This window comes from Salvelinus sp. IW2-2015, linkage group LG3 (genome assembly GCF_002910315.2).
Source record: "Salvelinus sp. IW2-2015 linkage group LG3, ASM291031v2, whole genome shotgun sequence".
In the NCBI taxonomy this organism is placed as follows: domain Eukaryota; kingdom Metazoa; phylum Chordata; class Actinopteri; order Salmoniformes; family Salmonidae; genus Salvelinus; species Salvelinus sp. IW2-2015.
The window spans coordinates 19,227,341-19,253,603 of NC_036840.1; the positions used below are offsets into that span (position 1 = coordinate 19,227,341).

General features: G+C 42.8%; 1 protein-coding gene across 1 annotated transcript in view; it reads left to right on the forward strand.

Moving 5' to 3' along the window:
* Window positions 1-24,021, forward strand: part of hdac8 (histone deacetylase 8) — a 36,160-nt gene extending 12,139 nt beyond the window's left edge. The window contains exons 10-11 of the mRNA XM_023970351.2: window positions 4,673-4,778; window positions 23,365-24,021. Coding sequence (XP_023826119.1) covers window positions 4,673-4,778; window positions 23,365-23,387 — 129 coding nt within the window. The 3' untranslated portion in view covers window positions 23,388-24,021. The remainder of the gene's footprint in view (window positions 1-4,672; window positions 4,779-23,364) is intronic.
* Window positions 24,022-26,263: the final 2,242 nt, after the last annotated feature.

A 26,263-nucleotide genomic window follows, 5' to 3' on the forward strand; every position in this document is an offset into this window, starting at 1 on the left:
GTTGCATATACCCTGACTCTGCGTGCAATGAACGTAAGAGAAGTGGCACAATTTCCTTAGTTTAATATTGCCTGCTAACCTGGATTTCTTTTAGCTAAATATGCAGGTTTAATAAAATATACTTCTGTGTATTGATTTTAAGAAAGGCATTGATGTTTATGGTTAGGTACATTCGTGCAACGAGCCAGGCGGCCCAAACTGCTGCATATAGCCTGACTCTGTTGCCTGACTCAGAACGCAAGAGAAGTGACACGATTTCCCTAGTTAAAAGAAATTCGTGTTAGCAGGCAATATTAACTAAACATGCAGGTTTAAAAATATATACTTGTCTATTGATTTTAAGAAAGGCGTTGTTTATGGTTAGATACATGTTTATGGTTAGGTACACATTGGTGCAACAACAGTGCTTTTTTCGTGAATGCGCTTGTTAAATCACCCGTTTGGCGAAGTAGGCTATGATTCAATGATAAATTAACAGGCACCGCATCGACTATATGCAATGCAGGACAAGCTAGATAACTACAAATGGTTGATGATATTACTAGTTTAACTAGTGATTATGTTAAGATTGATAGTTTTTTTTAGAAGATACGTTTAATGCTAGCTAGCACCTTACCGTGGCTCCTTGCTGCACTCGCATAACAGGTAGTCAGCCTGCCACGCAGTCTCCTCGTGGAGTCCAATGTAATCGGCCATGATCGGTGTCCAAAAATGCCGATTACCGATTGTTATGAAAACATTCCGATTAATCGGTTGACCTCTAACCCCCCTGGAACAATGAAGTTTGCCAGGGCTAGGGGTTATTGGCCAGACATAAAAGGGCCTCCATTCAGACCATCACACACACACTCAGGCAGAGAGAGACATATACACACACACACACACATACAAACAGTGACATTGCAGAACCTCGAGTCACCCCCATATCTGAAACTGTGGGAAGGGTGGTTGTTGAAGAGCGTAGAAGAGATAGCGGACCCGATTAGACTTAACTGTGAATACATGGTGAGTCCGATATCAAATGTTACTGGCATCTCCCTAGTCTATTCTCTTTTCATCAATGGAGGGAGAGTTAAAATATATATTTTTAAAAAGCAGAGGAAGGAAGGGTAGAACTCCAAGTTCTGTGTGGCTGTCGGTAGAGGATGGCGCTTGCAATGCTAAGGACCGTGGGTTCGATTCCCGCCAGGGTCGTTCGTGAAATGTATACATGCATGACTGTAAGTCGTTTTGGATAAAAGCGGCTGCTAAATGGCTTTTATTAATATATGTCCGTAGCTTAGGTGCTCGTCTGTTTCTGCTCTTTTGCCAACTCCTTATGGGATTGTCATGCAATGTTTGGCTTGACAATGACAATGGAGTAGGCAAAAGCACAAACCTATCTGGGACCTGGCTACAGGGACTAGGCTAGGTGACCTGTATTGTTTGTTAACCCTGATGTCCTAATCTCTGACAATCTTTAACACCTAAAAATACTAATCAAAGTTCAGCTAGTCTAGATTAGCTGAGTCGGTTGTTTTTGAAGGTTGTGGGTTTCTCCCTAAATGGCACCCTATTCCCTATGTAATGTGCTACTTTTGACCAGGTCCCATAGGGTGCCATTTGGGACATAGCCTGTGGGTTTGTTCACATTCAGTTCTTATCTTAGATTGAGGAAACGGTTTATTTTGGACCCAACCCACTCGAGGGGTTCTATAGGCCTGAACTTGCCTTGTTTTTGGCCAGCTCGGTGTGTGTGTGGAACCAGTCTGTCTCCAGCCATTCAACATCTTTATTTCCTCTCTTTTTCTCTTTAGTCTGTTTTCTCAGATTCGCACTGAGTGATTCCCAGCACAGCCCCATGCAAAAACAAACACAGAACTCAGACTCCCCTCTTACACCCCTCCCTCTCACCCTCTGTCCCTCCCATCCTCCTCCTCCACCCTTCCCTCTCTCACCGCAGCAAGACTGTGTATGACCAAGGCCCCTCCGTGATACCCAAAACAGAGAGTTCAGTAGAAAATAAATGATGGGTATGAAGTAGAAGGTATGGCTATTAGGCCAAAAACATTCCCAGTGTTTTTGGTATTTCTAGTACAGCGTTCTCCAACCCTGCTGTTTCTGGAGAGCGACCGTCTTGTAGGTTTCCACTCTAACCCTAATCCAGCACAACTGATTCTAATAATTAACTGATAAGATGAATCAGGTTAGTAACAACTGGGGTTGGAAAGCCCTGCTGTAGTGAATAGGCCGTGTTCCATTATCCACACTAACAACATACTACTTAGTATGAAACCATGTATTGAGCATGCATTCTGAGTAGTATGCTAGTATGTACATTTGAACATAGGATAAGTACTATAGGCTTACCCTGTCCCGCCCCTGTACTTCCTGTTTTCTGCCTTGGTACTTCCTGTCCTCTCTGGCGCGTGTCCCTTCCGTCTGCTCGTGGGGAAGTACTAGGCTCCCGGAATACTGGACTCAATCACCGGAAAACTGAGCTGGGATGAGGATGTGTGTGTGAGAGAGAAACAGTCTGTTCTAAATAGAACAGAAGAGGTACATCACAAATGTAGTGCACTATAAAGGAAATGGGGTCCCATTTAGGACGGGCCGGCAAGGACAATGAGGATCAGTGGGCCCTGACCTGGTGACTGACTATTTTTCTGTTGTATTACCTTTTTGTAGAAGTCCAGGCCACTGGAGAGGGGGGTGGATGGACAGGGGGGGGGGGGGATTTTAGGAAGGACAGTGAGAGAATGGGGAGAGAGGCGTAATGACTACAGAGAGCGCTTAACATTAGTTTCAGGACTGCGGAGAGGGGGAGGTGGGAGAAGGAAAGATGGATATTGAGACGGTGAGGGAGAGACCTCAGTTGTAGGGGTGCAGAGAACGATAGACAAGCCTACGTGCGCTATGTGACTCTGGGTTGACATTTTCTTTTTAGGAACTCTCTCGATTTGTTTTCCCAGAGCTTTTTCCACAACATTGACTCTTTATATCTGGAGTTGTAGTCATTTCTGAGATGTAGAGGAGAACAGGAACAATAAACAAGGGTTGGATTCCTTTTCTATTCTGGCCGAGGCTAGTCTCTCTCCAAACCACCAAACACAGAAAGATGGGGAGGGAGGGAGGGAGAGACATACAAGGGAGAGAGTGTGGTGTGGGGGATTTAGTTACAGTATGGTACATTTATCTGGGCTATGATATGACATTTGAGCATGTTGGATATTTTGACATGGAAGCCTATGGGGTTTGGGCTCTCAGCCCAGTCGTATTACCCTATCCCCTTATATACTTGTATCTCTTCACCCCATCTTTCCGTCCATCCTTTTGGTCTCTCGTCACCCTCATTCAATCCCTTTCCCCCTATCCCGATCTGTGGGTTATGATCTGTTCCAAACTGTCAGTCAGTCACCCTTTTCTGTCTTCCTTGACCTCACCCCATCCCCCCGCTCCAGTCTCCCCTAGTTCTTCCTCTCCAGTTTCCCTCTTAATCTCTCTCCCCAGTCCCCCCTCATCTCAGTACTGTAGTTTCATTCCAACCCAAATACCCTGACAGCAGGAGACACACACAGCAGGAGACAGGACTGTACTACTATGGGAGCGTTAGGTTCATGGGAAAATTGGTCATCTTTGTGTTTCCTGTTTTTAGTAATCCCTTGCATGTTGAGTTGCGTCAGGACTGGGGGGGAGGTGTACCGGAGAAACTCAATGGGGCTAATTGGGAACAGACGCGCGCGCACACAAGGGTCTGCTAAATTACTAAAATGTAAACACAGACACAAATACACTGATACACACACACACACACACACACACACACACACACACACACACACACACACACACACACACACACTCTGCCTGAACCACTATGAAACAGCTATTTGACAAGGACAAAGCACCCAGTGTATTTCAAATGAGCAGGAACATACATACACACACAGCTGTGGGAGTGTGTGTGCGTGGGCTTGTGTTAAGGTGTGTGTGTACACTCCATGTCTCCTGGCGTTCCTAATGTTGTTCCTATATAGAGACATTATGTATTGTTAATTTCTTTCCACCAGTGCTATGTCGGATTTACACGATAATTCACAAGGGGGAGGGGGGTTGGCTAGGTGGCTAGCAAGGGTCTTATCAAGACTTTACACTGATGCGTGTCTTTGTTTGTCTCAATAAGATAGCATCTGTTTTGAAATGAAATCATGTCTTGCTGCTTCATCACGTCTTTCACTTGCGAAGTTCCCTCAAAGTGACGGTGTTGTGGTTAATTCTGGCTCTGTGTTTGCTTCCGTTTGTCTTTCCTGAATCAGTTCTTAACTTGTAAACTTTTACGCCCTTCTGTTGTTTTGAAGTGGTGTTTGTAGTGTTTGGCTTCTGTTCCTAGACCAGTTCTTCACAACTCAATGCCTGTTTGTGGATGTTTGATTCCTAGACCAGTTCTGCACTGTGGCTAATGCATCTCTTGTTTGTTCATTTCCTGGACCAGTTCTTCCATGTTAACTCTCCTCTCTCTGCAGTTGGACGTTTGGTTCCTAGACCAGTTCTAATCATTGATTTAGCACTATTATCTCTTTGTTTCCCGCACCAGTTTTTCCATTTGAARCCAAGTCTTGTTGTATTTGGTTTAAATCTGTTCTACACTGTGGTTAACTCTCACTGTTTTTGTTTATGTTGTTGTTTACTTCAGTTCTTCACAGAGTACGGTCCTGATTACTCTCTAGAGATCAGTCCCAGCTGTCGACCGGACCGCAATGAGACCAAACAGCTGGACAAGGTCATCTCCACCATCAAAGGTATCAGACGGCGTAACCACAGCCTAAACTCACACACTCTAGCGTTAGCAATTACGTCACGACCACCAACAAGAAACATAACGGTCAGACACTTAGAGAAACCACTCGCAAGCAACAAATGGTCAAACTTTGACCACTGTCTCTCACACACACACACACACACACACACACACACACACACACATACCAAAGGGTGTCTTTTGTTGACTGTTGAGTCCAGATGGGACTGCTTTAGTTTAAGGACAGTGTTCTTTTTATTTAAACGTCCAGACCGTCCGTTTATTTAGACAGACATTAAAGACCAGAGCTGTGTGTGTGTGTTAGTGTTGCACAGTATACCAAAACTTCAACTTTTTTTATACTAGAACATGAAAAACGGTACAGTACTAGAATTTGTTACCTTCAGTACTTCTGTCAAATGTCTCATATCTACTGATGGAGATGATTAAGTCTTTCTTATAGCGCAGCTGTCCTCTTATTGCGTGATTGCGCTGTGCCTGCTCCACTTATTGCTAGTTCTAGCCTGTCCTGAGGAACCACTGCACTCACCGGGAGTCTGGGCTGCATCATGTTGGCTCCCCACTCATGCTGCTCAGAAGTAAACGCCCTTGAATAATGCAACACGGCATGTATAAACTTTGCAACTATTTAATTACTGTTTGCAAAACAATGTCTATTACAGGCTAGAACACTTTACAATGCAAGAAGATACTGGTAGCTTCCAGCTTTGTAGGCTACATTTCCTTGCTAGCTTACAGCTGAAGCTTGCTTCAATTCACTACCCTAGTACTATGTAATTAACTTGCAAAATAAGCCGATTTGAAAGCTGATTGTCACCAAAAACCAAATGTGTTGCCGAAAAACATTATTAATTCACTTCTCTTCTCCTGCCTCTCTCACTGTGTGTATGTGAATGATGTCATTAGGTCTTAGAGACAGTGCACACTTTAACAAAAGAAGAGATTGCTTCTATGCAAGTGTTGTTGATCAGCACAATACAATGAATCCCAAATGGAAAGGAAACAGATTGTTTTTCATCTGTAGCCCCATGAAAACAGCCAAAACAATGCATGCACACACTCTTATTAAATTCACCTTTATTGTGAATTGGTTTAGGCTATGTCTTGATTTACCCAGTTTATCAATAGAGATTTACAATTGTGTAGTTAGATTGGTAAAAATTCAAATTGATTGTATTAGTGATTCATTAATGCATACATGGCTCTTTGACAAATTGACATCAAACATTTCAAATGAAATTATATTGAACTCAACAGATCTGTCTGGATCAAATAAAGGCACTTAAATTAATTATATGAAGGTTGCCTTGGTCCTCCTTTTTGATGACCATTCTGTGACATTGGCTTTTTCCCCCCCCATGAAATCGTGATGGTATAGAGTATCATGATACTCAACCTGGTATCGAAGTAAAAATGTGGGTTTCGTGACAAATGTTTGTGTGCCCCCATATGGCCCCCACAGTTAACACAGCAGGGGGTGTTGTCAGCACCCCAAGGAGAAAAATCTACCCCTCACCTAAAACTCGTCACCCGACCTTCACATATACACACTCCCTGACCCCCTCTTCTTTGGGAGGGCACAGGCCCAACAGTCGTCAGCCTGCTGGCCTGGTGTGTTCTGTTCTGGCTGTGGTGAAAACACGGATGTGTGTTTTAATGTTTCCGGTTAATCAGAATGTCAAACACTACTCTCTTTGATACGACTGGAGAAATGGGGGGTGGTAGGTGGTGAAATGTTAGAGCCAAATTCGTCATACAGTCAAACGCACTCAATACTCAGATTGTCCAATTTTGATAGTACATCTGTATGTGGGTGAACAAGTTTCGATGTACACACATTTGCACACGTGTTAGGGATTTGTCTGTGTATATGGGTACTGGAGTGTCGACCCCTGTCTCACCCCCTACCCTGTCGTTCACTCTGGATAGGGGGTGAGTGTGTGTGGTGGTCTCTTGGTGTATATGCTGCTGACAGCCACACCACTACTCCAGGGGGACCAGCAGTAGTTTGGTTGGGATAGACTTGGGGTGTAGGGAGTAGAAGCAGGGTGATTAGTGGGGGTGTCTGTCTTAACCCTGCCTTCAGGGCTGGCTAGGGAGTAGGAGCTAGCGTATGGGGTCTAGGGACCAAAATGGAACCAGACCACTGACCTGTTGAAAACAACATGGTTCCATCAGTGGATGGAGTGAGGGATGGAGGGGTAAAATGAAAGGCAGACAATGTGCGGTCGGTCTAGTGTCACATCTGCTCCTTCAGTTCAGAGATCCCTTGTTTCCTTTCCTCCTATCTTTTTTTCTTTCTGATGGGATTTCAATCCATGCATTTAAATGAAGGTGATGTCCTTCCTTCCCTGTGTTCCTTTCTTTTCTCTCCGCTCTTCCTAGTTTTTTCTGTGACTGGGGGTTCAGGTGGTCTTGGTTTTACCCAGTGTATGTGACGACAAAACACACACCCCTTCAACCATGTTGTGTGAGAAACATACCACATACAGACAACTGTGGTACTAGTTGAGAGCAGGATGTGGTTGCTAGACAGCTGTGCCAAAGTGCAGACTGGAAGCTAATGTTTACCGCAATTTCCAATCTAGGGAAACCAATGATTACAACCATTGGTCCCAAACAAGGGAAACCATTTGAACTGTGTCTGTCAGGCCTGGAAACAGACGCACAGCACCGCACAGCACCACACAGGCTTAGGTTATCACACCATGAGCCGGGAGCTTGAGTCTTGACACACGAATGCACACACTATGGCCTGGCAATGTGGTCTACTGCGCTGGCATTCCAGCGTCTATCACCACCACTGCACAGCTGTAGTTATCACAGCATCAACAGAGACCATGTCTTGCTGTTAAAAGCTATTAAAACAAATAAACCTTATGTGGAGCGACCACGGGCAGTTATGAGCCCCGTGGGGAGTCTAAATTAAAATTACTTGTTTGCGTGTGTGGGTAAGACTGATTGCCTCGCAGAAGTTTCCTTCTGAAGATGATTACTAAACTTTAAATCACACTTTTAAGTCTGTCAATGTCCTTGGTGGCCATTTTGGAAAGACTTCAACAATCAGGAGGGAATAAAACCGTTTCCTTTGCCGTCTCTATTGGGTGCACTGCCAAATTACCGACTGAGATTAATTAATTAAGCAGAGTTTTCATTAGAATTCTACCGCATGACAGCAGCGGCAGGAGCCGTCTCTCTCCGATGTTTATTGGTTTATTTACCACGTAGTCATGTTTACGAGCCTTCAAATTAGTGGATTCGGCTATTTCAGCCACACCCATTGCTGACAGGTGTATAAGATCGTACGGCTGTGTGTTCAATCTCCGTAGACAAACATTGGCAGTAGAATGGCCCTTACTGAAGAGCTCCGTGACTTGTAACGGGGCAGTGTTAGAGGATGTCACCTTTCCAACAAGTCAGTTGGTAAATTTTCTGTCATGCTAGAGCTGCCCCGGTCAACTGTAAGTGCTGTCATTGTGAAGTGGAAACGTCTAGGAGCAGAATGGGACCGCTGAAGTGCATAAAAATTCTGTCCTCGGTTGCGACACTCACTACGGAGTTCCAAACTGCCTCTGGAAGCAACGTCTGCACAATAACTGCTCGTTGGCAGCTTCATGAAATGGGTTTCCATGGCCGAGCAGCTGCACACAAGCCTAAGATCATCATGTACAATGCCAAGCGTCGCCTGCAGTGGTGTAAAGCTCCCTCCATTGGACTCTGGAGCAGTGGAAATGCGTTCTCTGGAGTGACGAATCGCGCTTCACCATCTGGTAGTCTGACGGATGAATCTGGATTTGGTGGGTTCCAGGAGAACACTACCTGCCCCAATCCATAGTGTCAACTGTAAAGTTTTGTGGGGGAGGAATAATGCTCTGGTGCTGTTTTTCATGGTTAGGTCCCTTAGTGAAAAGTGAAGGGAAATCTTAACGCTACAGCATACAATGACTTTCTAGACAATTCTATTTTTCCAACTTTGCGGCAACAGTTTGGGACAGGCTATACAGAAATGGTTTGCCAAGATCGGTGTGGAAGAACTTGACTGGCCTGCAAAGAGCKCTGACCTCAACCCCATTGAACACCTTTGGGTTGAATTGGAACGCCGACTGCACGCTAGGCCTAATCGCCCAATATCAGTGCCCAACCTCACTAATGCTCTTGTGGCTGAATGAAAGCAAGTCCCCGCAGCAATGTTCCAACATCTAGTGGAAAGCCTTCCCAGAAGAGTGGAGGCTGTTATAGTAGCAAAGGGGGGACCAACTCCATATTAATACCCGTGAGAGGCGGCAGGTAGGCTTTCCACTGGATGTTAGAGCGTTGGACCAGTAACCGAAAGGTTGCTGGATCGAATCCCCGAGCTTACAAGGTAGAAATCTGTCGTTCTGCCCCTGAACAAGGCAGTTAACCCACTGTTCCTAGGCCATCATTGTACGTAAGATTTAGTTCTTAACTGACTTGCCTAGTCAAATAAAGGTAAAATAAAAAAATATTTGTACAAATTATTTTGGAATGACATGTTCGACAAGAGGGTGTCTACATACTTTTGGTCATGTAGTGTATTTCCCAAGGCACGGATAAACCAACCACCCWTTTCCCTATGTAGTGCACCACTTTTGACTATTGCCCTTAGCTCTGGTCAAAAGGAGTGCACTATATAAATGATAGGGTGTATTTGGGATGCAGACATGCAGCCTACATTGGGGAGACTGGCAGGCAGTAGTGATGGTGGAAATAATCGATACAGATACATAGTAGTATGTTATTTTTGACTATCTTTTTGACAATATCGCAATATTATTTTGTCGCTAGTTGGCTGAACCTGCACCAGAACTTGTTTTCCCTTCATAGCTTGTGCTCCATCTTTTTAAACAGGAGCCAATTTTGTTTTCAGTATTTTAATTTATTACTGATCAAAACTCATTTTCTCATGGCTCTCATCCCTCTGCATTCGGAAAGTATTCAGACCCCTTGACTTTTTCCACATTTTGTTACCTTACAGCCTTATTCTAAAATGGATGACATTATTTTCACTCTTCAATCTACACACAATATATATACATAATGACAAAGTGAAAACAGGTTTTTAGAAATGTTTGCATATTTATTCTAAGTAAAAACGGATACCTTATTTACATACGTATTCAGACCCTTTGCTATGAGACTCGAAATTGAGCTCTGCTGCATTCTGTTTCCATTGATCATCCTTGAGATATTTCTGCAATTTCATTGGAGTACACCTGTGGTATAGTCACTTGATTAGACTTGATTTAGAAAAGCACACACCTGTCTATAGAAGGTCCCACAGTTGACAGTGCTTGTCAGAGGAAAAAACCAAGCCATGAGATCAAAGGAATTGTCCGTAGAGCTCCGAGACATGATTGTGTCGAGGCACAGATCTGGGGAACGGTACCAAGAACTTTCTGCAGCATTGAAGGTCCCCAAGAACACAGTGGCCTCCATCATTCTTAAATGGAAGAAGTTTGGAACCACCAAGACTCTTCCTYGAGCTGGTCACCCGGCAAAACTCAGCAGTCGGGGGAGAAGGGCCTTGGTCAGGAAGTTGACCAAGAACCAAGTGGCCAGACGGAAGCCACTCCTCAGTAAAAGGCACATGACAGGCCACTTGGAGTTAGCCAAAGGGCACCTAAAGGATTCTCAGACCATGAAAAACAAGATTCTCTGGCTAATTATTTTAGGCAGATGTTCTCTTTTCTGTCTCATCCTCTCTCACTGAATGAAGATTATGGTAAGGAATTCTTTCCAAATAATATGAAAAATTAACAAATGTACAGAAAGATTAGTGCGGCGTCCAAATTACAGAGGAACTTTTTGAGGCTATTAAATCCTTTCAGTCTGGCAAAACCCCAGGGCTTGATGGCATACCGGTGGAGGTATATCAAGTATTTTTTGATTGTTTTAACTACTCCTATAGAAATGGTAGTCTGTTAGATACTCAGCGGGAAGGTCTGATTTCTCTATTATTAAAACAAGACCCAGATGGCAAATATAAAGACCCAGTCTATCTAAAAAAAACTGGAGGCCCCTTACACTTCAACCTTGTGATGCAAAAATACTAGTGAAATGCATAACACTCAGAATTAAAAGGGTTTTACCAGGTATTGTTCATCCTGATCAGTCAGGTTTTTACAATGAACAATACATTGGAGATAATGTACGACAACTACTAGAAATAATAGAACATCATGAAACGTATAAGAAGCCAGGAATGTTATTTAAAAGGCATTTCATAAAGACTGGATTTTATTTATAAATGGCAGGATTTTTTTCAATTTCAGTAATTCTCTTATGAAATGTGTAAAAATAATGTATAGCAACCCCCGGTGTAAAATAGTAAATAACGGCTACTTCTCAGAGTTTTGAATTGTCAAGAGGAGTTAAACAAGGGTGTCCGCTGTCACCATGTCAATTCGTTATGGCCATCGAAATGCTAGCTATTAAAATCAGATCCAATAACAACATTTTAGAGGATTAGAAATTCAAGGCTTAAAACAAAGGTATCCATGTATGCCGATGACTCAAGTTTTATAATAAGTCCGCAAGCTAGATCCCTGCAATGTCTCGTTGAAGATCTAGATAACTTTTCTGTGCTCTCTGGACTTAAACTAATTATGATAAGTGTACAATATCACGTATTGGATCTTTTAAAAAAAAAATACAACTTTTACATTACCCTGCAGTTTACCTATAAAATGGGCTGTTGGTGAAGTAGACATACTCAGCATTCATATCACAAATATATAAATAAGCTCTCCACAATGAGTTTCAACAGTAAACTTGTAAAAATAGACAAGATCCTGCAACCATGGAGAGGTAAATATCTGTCTATTTATGGAAAAATTGCCCTGATTTAACTCCTTAGTCATATCAGATTACTCACTTATTTATGGCACTGCCTACTCCTGATGATTCGTTTTTGAAATCATATGAGCAAAAAATATTTCGCTTTATCTGGGACGCTAAACCAGACAAAATAAAACGTGCCTATCTATATAATGAATATGAATTGGGTGGGTTGAGATTATTAAATATAAAAGCACTAAACGTCTTTCTAAAAACCTCACTCATTCAAAAGTTTTATTTGAACCCTAAATGGTTCTCAAGTAGATTACTAAGAAAAGCTCATCCATTATTTATTAATGGCCTTATGGCAATCTGCAGTCTCATTTTCGATTATTTGAAAATTATACTTTTTTCTAAGTATCTCTCTTTTTCAAGCAAGCATTGCAGAGCTGGCTACAATTTCATCCCCCTGAAAAGATACAAATATTATGGCTGAACTCAAATGTGTTGGCTGATAAAATACCTGTATTTATGGGAAAGATGTTTGAAAAGGGTATTTTGTTCGTAAATGATATTGTAAATTGGAATGGTAGAGCTTTGTCCTTCATGGAGTTATCAGAATTGTACAGGAAGGTCTGCTCAATCCAAGAGTACAACCAATTGATTACAGCATTACCCCAAAAATGGAGGCAGGTGGCAGCGGGAGGAGGTAGGGAACTGGTCTGTCGGCCCAATATAAAAGATCAAAACTGGCGGAGGAATAAAAATAGCATAAATGGGGAAGTATACCAGTTTCATTTGAGGACCAGGATGTTGACAACTGTGCCATACAGATTGCAAAATAGTTGGGAAGAGATTTTTGAGTTGATATAAAGAACTACGCAAGATTCAAGACTTTGTGCTTTTCAGCTAAAATTATTATATAGAATTCTTGCCACCAACAAAATGTTGAATATTTGGGGCATAAAGTCATCGAAGCTCTGCAGATTGAGGATACAGAATCAATAGACCATTTATTTTGGTATTGCCCTCAGGTAGCCTGTTTATGGTCTCCGGTTCAGGAATGGCTGAAAATGCATAGCATTGATCTAAAATTTACCCTAGAAATAGTACAGTTAGTAGATCTGGAGAGACCGGGTCAGTCAATTACTAATACTCATAGTAAAAATATTTATCTTCAACTCGCAATCTGGATTCTATTCGATTAGATAGATAGAATGAAATTGTACGTTGAACATCACCGCATAGTTGAAAGATATGTGTTGCGTAGAAACCCGAAGTGGGTGGCCAGCAGAGATCGATGGGATGGGCTGAGGGTTGGTATGTGGAATTGGAGACAAGTGGGAGTGGAGTTGCTGTGTGGGAGATAGAATGATGGTCAAAGATAAAAGTTAATAAAAAAAAATAATAATAATAAAAAGTACATTTGAATGACACTGAGGGGCAGTGTTTTTACAACTAATGCAGGTTTACCTGAGGCTGATGACACAAATTTWAATTTTCACAAAGTCTGCTGCCTTAGTTTGTATGATGGCAATTTGAATATACTCCAGAATGTTATMAAGAGTGATCAGATGAATTGCAATTAATTTCAAAGTTCCTCTTTGCCATACAAATGAACTGAATCCCCAAAAAACATTTCCACTGCATTTCAGCCCTGCCACAAAAGGACCAGCTGACATCATGTCAGTGATTCTCTCGTTAACACAGGTGTGATTGTTGACGAGGACAAGGCTGAAGATCACTCTGTCATGCTGATTGAGTTTGAATAACAGACTGGAAGCTTCAAAAGGAGGGTGGTGCTTGGAATCATTGTTCTTCCTCTGTCAACCATGGTTACCTGCAAGGAAACACGTGCCGTCATCATTGCTTTGCACAAAAAGGGCTTCACAGGCAAGGATATTGCTGCCAGTAAGATTGCACCTAAATCAACCATTTATCAGATCATCAAGAACTTCAAGGAGAGCGGTTCAATTGTTGTGAAGAAGACTTCATGGCGCCCAAGACAGTACAGCAAGCGCCAGGACCGTCTCCTAAAGTTGATTCAGCTGCGGGATCGGGGCACCACCAGTACAAAGCTTGCTCAGGAATGGCAGCAGGCAGGTGTGAGTGCATCTGCACGCACAGTGAGGCAAAGACTTTTGGAGGATGGCCTGGTGTCAAGAAGGGCAGCAAAGAAGCCACTTCTCTCCAGGAAAAACATCAGGAACAGATTGTAATTCTGCAAAAGGTACAGGGATTGGACTGCTGAGGACTGGGGTAAAGTCATTTTCTCTGAATCCCCTTTCCGATTGTTTGGGGCATCAGGAAAAAAGCTTGTCTGGAGAAGACAAGGTGAGCGCTACCATCAGTCCTGTGTCATGCCAACAGTAAAGCATCCTGAGACCATGTGTGGGGTTGCTTCTCAGCCAAGGGACTGGGCTCACTCACAATTTTGCCTAAGAATACAGCCATGAATAAAGAATGGTACCAACACATCCTCCGAGAGCGACTTCTCCCAACAATACAGGAACAGTTTGGTGACGAACGATGCCTTTTCCAGCATGATGGAGCACCTTGCCATAAAGCAAAAGTGATAACTTAGTGGCTCGGGGAACAAAACATTGATATTTAGGGTCCCCGGCCAGGAAACTCCCCAGACCTTAATCCCATTGAGAACTTGTGGTCAATCCTCGAGGCGGGTGGACAAACAAAAACCCACATTCTTACAAACTCCAAGCATTGATTATGCAAGAATGGGCTGCCAGCAGTCAGGGTGTGGCCCAGAAGTTAATTGACAGCATGCCAGGGCGGATTGCAGAGGTCTTGAAAAAGAAGGGTCAACACTGCAATTATGGTGGTTGCGGGACAGCTATTGGGGAGCTGGGGGGGGTTTGGAGGGTTTTGGTTCATGTTTTTTGGCCTGGTGGTAGATCGGTCAATGTGCCCTTGAGCAGGGCATTGACCTGGATGCTTCTGTGTCGCTCTGAATGGGAATCTGTTGGATGACTGGTATGATGTAGTTGTTGAGCGACAACACTGCAAGTATATTGTATGTTTCGAATATTTAAAAAATATATAAAAACAAAGATTCTCTGGTCTGATGAAACCAAGATTGAACTCTTTAGCCTGAAAGCCAAGCGTCATGTCTGGAGGAAACCTGGCACCATCCCTACGGTGAAGCATGGTGGTGCCAGCATCATGCTTTGGATGTTTTTCAGCGGCAGGGACTGGGAGACTAGTCAGGATCGAGGAAAAGGTGAACGGAGCAAAGTACAGAGATCCTTGATGAAAACCTGCTCCAGAGCACTCAAGACCTCAGACTGGGCGAAGGTTCTCCTTCCAACAGGACAACAACCCTAAGCACACAGCCAAGACAATGCAGGAGTGGCTTTGGGACAAGTCTCTGAATGTCCTTGAGTGGCCCAGTCAGAGCCCGGACTTGAACATCTCTGGAGAGACCTGAAAATAGCTGTGCTACACTCCTTATCCAACCTGACAGAGCRTGCGAGCATCTTCAGAAAATAATGGGAGAAACACCCTAAATACAGGTGTGCCAAGCTTGTAGCGCCATACCCAAGAAGACTTGAGGCTATAATCGCTTCCAAATACTTATGTAATTGTAACATTTCATTTTTTTTGCACAAAAAAATTACCTGTTTTTGCTTTGTCATTATGGGGTATTGTGTGTAGATTAATGAGGGGGGTGGGGGGACAATTGTACCAATTTTAGAATAAGGCTGTAACTTAACAAAATGGTAGCAATTCCCAGCCCTAGCAGGCAGCAGCCGCACACGGCCAAGGGCGGGAAATCTATATCCCAGCCCTAGAAGGCTAGCATCCCGGAGTCGCCTCTTCACTGTTGACGCTGAGACTGGTGTTTTGCGGGTACTATTTAATGAAGCTGCCAGTTGAGGACTTGAGGCATCTGTTTCTCAAACTAGACACTAAATGTAGTTGTCCTCTTGCTCAGTTGTGCACCGGGGCCTCCTACTCCTCTTTCTATTCTGGTTAGAGCCAGTTTGCGCTGTTCTGTGAAGGGAGTAGTACACAGCGTTGTACGAGATCTTCAGTTTCTTGGCAATTTCTCGCATGGAATAGCCTTCATTTCTCAGAACAAGTATAGACTGATGAGTTTCAGAAGAAAGTTCTTTGTTTCTGGCCATTTTGAGCCTGTAATCGAACCCACAAATGCTGATGCTCCAGATACTCAACTAGRCTAAAGAAGATCAGTTTTTATTGTTTCTTTAATCAGAACAACTGTTTTKAGCTGTGCTAACATAATTGCAAAAGGGTTTTCTAATGATCAATTAGCTTTTTAAAATTATAAACTTGGATTAGCTAACACAACGTGCCACTGGAACACAGGAGTGATGGTTGCTGATAATGGGCCTCTGTACGCCTATGTAGATATTCCATAAAAAAAATCTGCTGTTACTAGCTACAATAGTCATTTCCAACATTAACAATGTCTACACTATATTTCTGATCAATTTGATGTTATTTTAATGGACAAGAACATTTCTAAGTGACTCCAAACTTTTGAACGGTAGGGTATATTTTAATGTTGTGAGGGCTTCGACAGCTTTCTCATTAATGTTGCAGGAGATGATAAACGTGTGTGTGTGAGATAACATGACAAACACTTCGCTCCCAGAGAGTTGTCGAATACGAGCTGCGATTGATTAACACACTCAAGTAGTAAATACCTCTGCTCACTGCTCGTCACTTTACCGGAATTTCCAAACAACATCTGGGGGACATTTACGAGACTCTGAGCTCCGTTTAAAAATAGAGAGGGATAGAAAACATGGTTGCTTTTTGCCAGACGTTGATTGGAATGGATGCTTGCCAGTGCAAGTGTACACACACACACACACACACTGCAATGCAAACCCTTTAGTCTGTTGGCTCAGGCTGGCTTTTAAGCATATGGAACAGGACGGGTTATAATGATGGGTTTACACACACACACACACACACACACACACACACACACACACACACACACTACAATGCAAACAAACAGGAAACCAAACCATGCCTCTATAAAACGGTTGTTTGTCAAAAAACAATCTAAACGGTGCCTTCACCCTTGAACTTTCCACATATTGTTACATCCTGCATTTAACATTGATTAAATTTTGATTTTGTGTCACTGACCTACACACAATACCCAATAATGTCAAAGTGGAATTACGTTTTTTAAAATTTATTTACTAATTAATAAATGTAATGCTTTAATGTCTTTAGTCAGTAAGTATTCAACCCTTTTGTTATGCCACGCCTAAATAGGTCCATGAGTAAAGATTTGCTTACATGGAGTCTGTGTGCAATAATAGTGTTTTAACATGATTTTTGAATAACTACACCATACACACAATTATCAGTAAGGTCCAGCCGAGCAGTGAATTTCAAGCACAGATTCACCACAAAACCAGGGAGCTTTTCCAGTGCCTCACAAAGAAGGGCACCTATTGGTAGACCGGTAAAAATAAAATAAAAAGCTGACATTTGAATATCCCTTGGAGCATGGTMWAGTTACTAATTACACTTTGGATGGTGTATCAATTCACCCAGTAACTACAAAGACACAGGCGTCCCGAACTAAATTGCCCGGAGAGGAAAGAAACCAATCAAGGATTTCACCATGAAGCCAATGGTGACTTTGAAACAGTTTAATGGCTATGATGGGACAACTGAGGATAGATCAACAACATTAGTTACTCCAATACTAACCTAAATAACAGAAAAAAAAGGAAGCCTGTACAGAATAAAAGATATTCTAAAACATACATCCTGTTTTGCAATAAGGCACTGAAGTTAAACTGAAAAATGTGGCAAAGAAATTGACTCTGTCCAGATTACAAAACGCTATGTTTGGGGCAAATACAACACATCACTGAGTATCGCTCTACATATTTTCAAACATGGCGGTGGCTGCATCATGTTATGAGTATGCTTGTCATTGGCAAGGACTAGGGAGTTTTTAAGGATGAAAAGAAACGGAATAGAGCAAAGCACAAGCAAAATCCTAGAGGAAAACCTGGTTGTCTGCTTTCCAACAGACACTGGGGGACAAATTCACCTTTCAGCAGGACAATAACTTAAAAACACAAGGCCAAATATATATATATATATATATATATATATATATATATATATATATATATATATATACTGGAGTTAACTAGTGGACTTGTTTTCACTTAAATCTATGGCAAGACTTAAATTGCTGTCTAGCAATGATCAATAACCAACTTGTCAGTTTTTGAATAAATGTAAGAATATTGTGCACATGTAGTACAATCCAGATGTGCAAAGCGCTTAGGGACTCCCAGCTGTGATCGCTGCCGAAGGTGCTAACGTGTATTGCCTCAGGGGTGTGAATACTTATGTAAATTCGATTTCTGTATTTAGTTTTCAATAAATGTGCTTACATTTCTGAACCATGTTTTCACTTTGGYGTATTGTGTAGATGGGTGAGAATCTATTTAKTCCATTTTGAATTCAGGCTCTYACACAACAAAATGTAGATTAAGACGAGGGGTATGAATACTTTCTGAAGGCACTGTGAGTGTATGATTGTCATTCTCACCGCTTTTGTTGGTTAAACGTGAAACAGCCTGTTAATAATAGGAAATCAAAGCAGCATTGTCTGTATAGACACTGACATGTCTGACCTGCCCCTTTTATTCAACACATATTCGCCATCGCTATGCAATCACAGTGTTTACCTAACCATATTCAGACATGCATCTCTCTGAAACATGATATTGAAAGCTACAGATGGAGACCCAAAACAAAGGTTGTAAAGTGTGTGGCTGGTTATTCATTGGTTGGAAATAAGCGCTCTATCACCATGTTATGCAAGTGAAGTGTTACCTTTGTGTATTTACCTATTCTGTTTCCTCATTTGCATATCTGCTCTTGCTGAGGAAGTACATCACTTTTGCATTTTGATAAACCGTCCGTCTGGGGAACTGCTGCAGTGTACACACACGCACACAGAGAGAGAATGCAGTGTAGACAGACGACACAAATCATTTGTTGCATCTGGAATGTAGTTTTTTTCAACCCTGGTACTGGATGCCCACAGTCTCCACATATACTGAAAAAATATATAAACGCAACATGTAAAGTGTTGGTCCCATGTTTAATGAGCTAAAATAAAATATCCCAGATATTTTCCATACGCCCAAAAAGCYTATTTCTCTAATTTTGTTCACACATTTGTTTKCKTACCTGTTATTGAGCATTTATCCTCTGCCAAGATAATCCACCCACCTAACAGGTGTGGCATATTTAGAAGTTGATTAAACACCATGATCATGACACAGGTGCACCTTGTGCTGGGAACAAAAGGCCAGTGGAAATTGTGCAGTTTTGTCACACAACACAATGCCACAGATGTCTGATGTTTTTAGGGCGCATGCAATTGGCATGCTGACTGCAGGAATGTCCACCAGAGCTGTTGCCAGAATTGAATGTTGATTTCTCTACCATAAGCTGCCTCCAATGTCGTTTTAGAGAATTTGGCAGTACGTCCAACCYGCCTCAACTGCAGACCACGTACAATACATTCAGAAGGTATTCTGACCCCTGGTCTTTTTCCACATTTTGTTACGTTACAGCCTTAATCTAAAATGGATTTAAAAAATAATAATAATCCTCATTCTCTACACCATGCCCCATTTTAATGACAAGGCAAAACATTTTTTCATACATTTTTGCAAATGTATTAAAAATGAACTGCTCACATTTACCAAAGTATTCAGACCCTTTACTCAGTACTTTGTTGAAGCACCTTTGGCAGCAATTACAGCCTTGAGTCGTCTTTGGTATGATGCTACAAGCTTGGCACACCTGTATTTGGGGAGTTTCTCCCCTTCTCTGCAGATCCTCTCAAGCTTTGTCAGGTTGGATGGGGAGTGTCGCTGCACAGCTATTTTCAGGTCTCTCCAGAGATGTTTGATCGGTTTCAAGTCCGAGCTCTGGCTGGGCCACTCAAGGACATTCAGAGACTTGTCCCTAAGCCACTCCTGCATTGTCTTGGCTGTGTGCTTAGGGTCGTTGTCCTGTTGGAAGGTGAATCTTCGCCCCAGTCTGAGGTCCTGAGCGCTCTGGAGCAGGTTTTCATCAAGGATCTCTCCATACTTTGCTCCGTTCGTCTTTCCCTCGATCCTGACTAGTCTCCCAGACCCTGCCACTGAAAAACATCCCCCAGCATTTGTCTTCCACCACCATGCTTCACCGTAGGGATGGTGCCAGGTTTCCTCCAGGCGTGATGCTTGGCATTCAGGCTAAAGAGTTCAATCTTGGTTTCATCAAACCAGAATCTTGTTTCTCGTGGTCAGTCCTTTTAGGTGCCTTTTGGAAAACTCCAAGCAGGCTGTCATGTGCCTCTTACTGAGGACTGGCTTCCGTCTGGCCACTACCATAAAGGCCTGATTGGTGGAGTGCTGCAGAGATGGTTGTCCTTCTGGAAGGTTCTCCCATCTCCACAGAGGAACTCTGGAGCTCTGTCTGTGACCATTGGGTTCTTGGTCACCTCCATGATCAAGGCCCTTCTCCCCCAATTGCTCAGTTTGGCCTGGCGGCAAGCTCTAGGAAGAGTCTTGGTGGTTCCATACTACTTCCATTTAAGAATGATGGAGGCCACTGTATTCTTGAGGACGTTCAATGCTGCAGACATTTTTCTTAGCCTTCCCCAGATCTGTGCCTCAACACAATCCTGTCTCAGAGCTCTATGGACAATTCCTTCGACCTCATGGCTTGGTTTTTGCTCTGACATGCACTGTCAACTGTGGGACCTTTTATATAGACAGGTGTGTGCCTTTCCATATCGTGTCTAATTAGTTTGAATTTAACATAGGTGCACTCAAAGTTGTAGAAACATCTCAAGGATGATCAATGGAAACACGATGCACCTGAGCTCAATTTATACTCATAGCAAAGTTTCTGAATACTTATGCAAATAAGATATTCCTGTTTTCCCTTTGTCATTATGGGGTATTGTGTGTAGATTGAGGGGAAAAATGTGGAAGAAGTCTTAATACTTTGCGAATGCACTGTATAACCACGCAAGCTCAGGACCTCCACATCCGGGATCGTCGGAGACCTGCTACCCGTACAGCTAATTAAACTGTGGGTTTGCGCAACCGAAGAATTTCTGCACAAACTGACAGAAACCGTCTCAGGGAAACTCATCTGCGTGCTTGTCGTCCTCACCAGGGTGGTAACTGGCTTCAGTGGCCAATACTCACCTTTGATGGCCACTGGCACATTGGAGAAGTGTGATCTTCACGGATTAATCCCGGTTTCAGCTGTACCGGGCAGATGGCAGACAGCATGTATAGCGTTGTGTGGATGAGCGGTTTGCTGATGTGAACAGAGTGCCCCATGGTGGTGGGGTTATGGTATGGGCAGGCATAAGCTACGGACAATGAAAACAATAGCATTTTATCAATGGCAATTTGAATGCACTTAATGCCATTCATCTGCCGCCATCACCTCATGTTTCAGCATGACTAATGCACAGCCCCATGTCACTAGGATCTGTACGCAATTCCTGGAAGCTGAAAATGTCCCAGTTCTTCCATGGCCTGCATACTCACCAGACATGTCACCCATTGAGCATGTTTGGGATGCTCTGGATCAACGTGTACGACAGCGTGTTCCAGTTCCCGGCAGTATCCAGCAACTTCACACATCCATTGAAGAGGAGTGGGATAACATTCCCACAGGCCACAATCAACAGCCTGATCAACTCTATGCGATGGAGATGTGTCGCGCTGGATGACGAAATGGTCACACCAGATACTGACTGGTTTTCTGATCTACGCCCCTACCTTTTTATCTGTGACCAACAAATGCATATCTGTATTCCCAGCCATGTAAAATCCATAGATTAGGGCCTAATTCATTTATTTCAATTGACTTATTTTGTTATATGAACTGTAACTGAGTAAAATCTTTGAAATTGTTGCGTTTTATTTTTGTATCCACATTCTCTTTCTTCCTCGTTACGACAGACAGTGAATCGCTGAACGAACAAACTCAGCAAAAAAAGAAACATCCCTTTTTCAGGACCCTGTCTTTCAAAGATAATTTGGAAAAATCCAAATAACTTCACAGATCTTCATTGTGTAGGGTTTAAACACTGTTTCCCATGCTTTTAATGCAATTACGGTCACAGTTATGAAAGGTTAGGACTATAAAGAGGCCTTTCTACTGAACACCAAAAGAAAGATACCCAGGGTCCCTGCTCATCTGTGTGAACGTGCCTTATGCATGCTGCAAGGAGGTATGAGGACTGCAGATGTGGCCAGGGCAATAAATTGCAATGTTCGTACTGTGAGACGCCTAAGACAGTGCTACAGGGCGGACAGCTGATCGTCCTCGCAGTCGCAGACCACGTGTAACAACACCTGCACAGGATCGGTACGTCTGAACATCACACCTGCGGGACAGGTACAGGATGGCAACAACAACTGCCCGAGTTACACCAGGAACGCACAATCCCTCTATCAGTGCTCAGACTGTCCACAATAGGCTGAGAGAGGCTGAACTGCGGGCTTGTAGGCCTGTTGTTAGGCAGGTCCTCACCAGACATCACCGGCAACAACATCGCCTATGGGCACAAACCAAACAGGACTGGCAAAAAGTGCTCTTCACTGACGAGTCGCGGTTTTGTCTCACCAGGGGTGATGGTCAGATTCGCGTTTATCGTCGAAGGAATGAGCGCTACACCAGGGCCTGTACTCTGGAGCGGGATAGATTTGGAGGTGGAGGGTCCGTCATGGTCTGGGGCGGTGTGTCACAGCATCATCGGACTGAGCTTGTCATTGCAGGCAATCTCAACGCTGTGCTTTACAGGGTACCCTTCTTGCAGGCTCATCCTGACATGAACCTCCAGCATGACAATGACACCAGCCATACTGCTTGTTCTGTGCGCAATTTCATACAAGAAAGGAATGTCAGTGTTCTGCCATGGCCAGTGAAGAGCCCGGATCTCAACGTCTGGGACCTGTTGGATCGGAGGGTGAGGGCTAGGGCCATTCCCCCCCCAGAAATGTCCGGGAACCTGCAGGTGCTTTGGTGGAAGAGTGGGGTAACATCTCACAGCAAGAACTGGCAAATCTGCTGCAGTCCATGAGGAGGAGATGCACTGCAGTACTTAATGCAACACACCAGATACTGACTGTTACTTTGACACATTTACTTTGACACATTATTCCATTTCTGTTAGTCACATGTCTGTGGAAGTTGTTCAGTTTATGTCTCAGTTGTTGAATCTTATGTTCCTACAAATATTTTACACATGTTAAGTTTGCTGAAAATAAACGCAGTTGACAGTGAGAGGATGTTTCTTTTTTTGCTGAGTTTACATGACATTTATACAAGTGAACTCTTAGTCACCGCTAGGCTACTCCTCCCACACACACATACACACCTCCCTCTTATCTAAACCAGGCTAACAGGAGGTTAACTCTCCTTAACAGGAGGTTAACTCTCCTTTCATCTACAGATAAATCTGATGTATCACTGACAGCACTTCTGTCCACACTTAGCGTCATGCTAACGCTGTCACTGATGACAGGGCTGAGGTGTGTTCGTGTGTGCGCGTACATGCTCTGTTTGGACACAATATGAGATGAATTAATGCTTTTTGTCTGTGTGTTTTGACTTTGTGTCGTGAGTGTTTTCATTATGCTTATTTCTAAGTATCTATGATTAATTTAACCCTGTTTTTCCCTCCCTCCATCCCTCCCCTCTGTTGTTTACAGGGAATTTGAAGAATGTGGTTTAAGAGCGGAGTCTCATGTTTCCAATCAGGGCCTCCTGGGGTAATGAACACACACACGCCAGGCTGATGAAGACCGTATGTTGGAGCTCCATCCTTTGCCAACGGGGAGGAGAGGGAGATGTTGGGGTGGAGCAGGAGCAATGTGGAAAAACATGACTTGAATGTTTCCAGGAGGATGTTTTATTGTAGGGGACGAGGAGGAGGGTAGGGTGCTGATGTTGCCGGTTTGCTGTTGGTCTGTTTCCGTTTTGTCTTTGTATATATCTTTTTTTTTTTACTGTGGGGAGGAGATTCGGGTTCGACTAGCCATGGACCAGACTGAGAATTTCTGCTCTAAAAATGGCTTCCAGGGCCCGTATTCCCACAGGGTCTGAGTATGAATGCTGATCTAGGATCAGAATTTGAAGATTATTTTTTGTCTTTTAGATCATAATGAATAAGATTGCATGGCCCAGAATTCCTACCTTGTTCTATTTTGCTTCTAAATGTTCAGTTTAGAACCTAGGCTATGGGTGGGTTTTAATATTAGACTTAAATGTGTACATATTTAGGTGTGGGAAACATTTAGGGTGGGCTATGTTAAGATTTGTGCTAAACAAGTAAAGCAGACATGTCGCGGGCTAGTGTTACCTCTTTAGCTGCTTCCCTGGTGCTGTATGTTCATGCCTCCCTGGGGTGAGTTTCCCAAAAACAAAGATAATCTTCAGCATTAAGATAATCTTACACCCCATATAAGAGTATCCTGACAAGAACTTTGATGTTTTATGATCTTAGTGCTACAGATGATCTTCACTACATGAGTGCAGTACTTTTCGGGAGCTTTATATGGGCATTTTTCTTAACTGAACAAAAATATAAGCGCAACTATTTCAAAGATTTTACTGAGATACAGTTCATATAAGGAAATCAGTCAATTGAAATAAATTAGACCCTAATCTATGGATTTCACATGACTGAGCAGGGGCGTAGCCATGGGTGGGCCTGGGAGGGCATTGGCCCACCCTCTTGGGAGCCTGGCCCACCTACTGGGGAGCCAGGCCCTGCCAATCAGAATGAGTTTTTCCCCACAAAAGGCCTTTATTACAGACAGAAATACTCCTCAGTTTCATCAGCTGTCCGGGTGGCTGGTGTCAGACGCTGAAGAAGTCGGATGTGGAGGTCCTGGGCTGGCATGGTTACAAGGCAGGTTGGCTGTACTGCCAAATTCTCTAAATTGACGGAGGCGGCTTATGGTAGAGAAATTAACATTTAATTCTCTGACAACAGCTCTGGTGGACATTCCTGCAGTCAGCATGCCAATTGCATGCTCCCTCAACTTGAGACATCTGTGGCATTGTGTTGAGTGACAAAACTGCATATTTTAGTGGCCTTTTATTTTCCCCAGCACAAGGTGAACCTGTGTAATGTTCATGCGGTTTAATCAGCTTCTTGATATGCCACACCTGTCAGGTGGATGGATTATTTTGGCTAAGTAGAAATGCTCACTAACAGGGATGTAAACAAATTTGTACACAAAATCTGAGAGAAAAGCTTTTTGTGCGTATGGATAATTTCTGGGACGTTTTTATATCAGCTCATGAAACATGGGACCAACACATGTTTATTTTTGTTCAGTATATATTCTACAGTCTGTGTGTTTTTAAGTGGCATGTCAATGATCTGATCTCTTGTCTAATGAAATCTTTTACGCGAAAGCATCGGGCAAATTTGATTTCAGTCCTGTTCAAACCGCATGTTTTACTTTAAACTATAAGTACATTAGGAGTGTAGAACAGTTTTGTATAATTTTGCTTTTGGTTTCACAAAAGTACAACTTTTTTTATGGTTCACTTTTGCCTTCTATATGGTGTAAATAACTTTTTTTTTTAAATACTAACTGATTAAAACATGAGTTTCAATTACATCCAGTATAGGAAACTCACCAAATGTAGGTCTGTGTCCCAAATGACACTGTTCGCTATAGTGCACTACTTTTACTTTTGACTGGAGCCCTATGGGAAGAGTGCCATTTTGGATGCAGCCTAGAGGTGGGGAATCAAAGTGGGTTCCATGTGTGGAACAGAAGTTCTGTGTGATCTTTATGGATTTCATTTAAACATTATGACCACAACCAGAACACACACACAGAGTACGCACACTCACACCGACAAACACACACACACTTTATGGATTCTGTGGTCAGAGTTGTGGTTTTCCTCAGAGTGCATGTGAAACTCATTAGTCTGTTTATGGGTTAGGAGGAAAGACGAAACTGATTGAAACTCCTATCTTGTAAACAGCTCCGTGACAGCCTATTGCACAAAGACTCAGTAAAAACGGGTGAATTTAGACATGAGAGTAGGGTAGTTCTGTCTTCCACCTCCTCCCCCAAAACCCCCCTTATTATGACATTGCATGGAGACCAGAACAAGACAACTTCAGGGCCTAGGGAGCTGGATTCCCAAAAATATTTTAGTATGTCTTAACTGTTTCTCTATTTAAATAATTCCTCAGATTTCTTTAAGACAATTTTTAACATTTGGCATAGAGCTGTTGCATGGCATATCACTTTATTTTTGGATTGGCAATATGGCCAAATTATCAGTCCTTTGCCAACCAAAAATATGTTTCTCAATCCACCTTATTTAATGGGCCTTTAATCATTTTAAGAAAACTCAGTCCTCCACACCTCTCTCTTCCATGACCCAGAAACCGATAAGTGGTCAGGTGGTGATGTCAATTCGTTAGTAGGCGAACGGATGAGTGTGCTTCCCTCCTTGATAGCCACCTTTCATCAAGTTGCCATTTGTGGAAGAGTTTTGATTCAGCTTTTGTTTTGTTGGAGAAAAGCATACACACGTTTGAAAACAATATGGAACTTATTGTGTCTTTAAAATGTC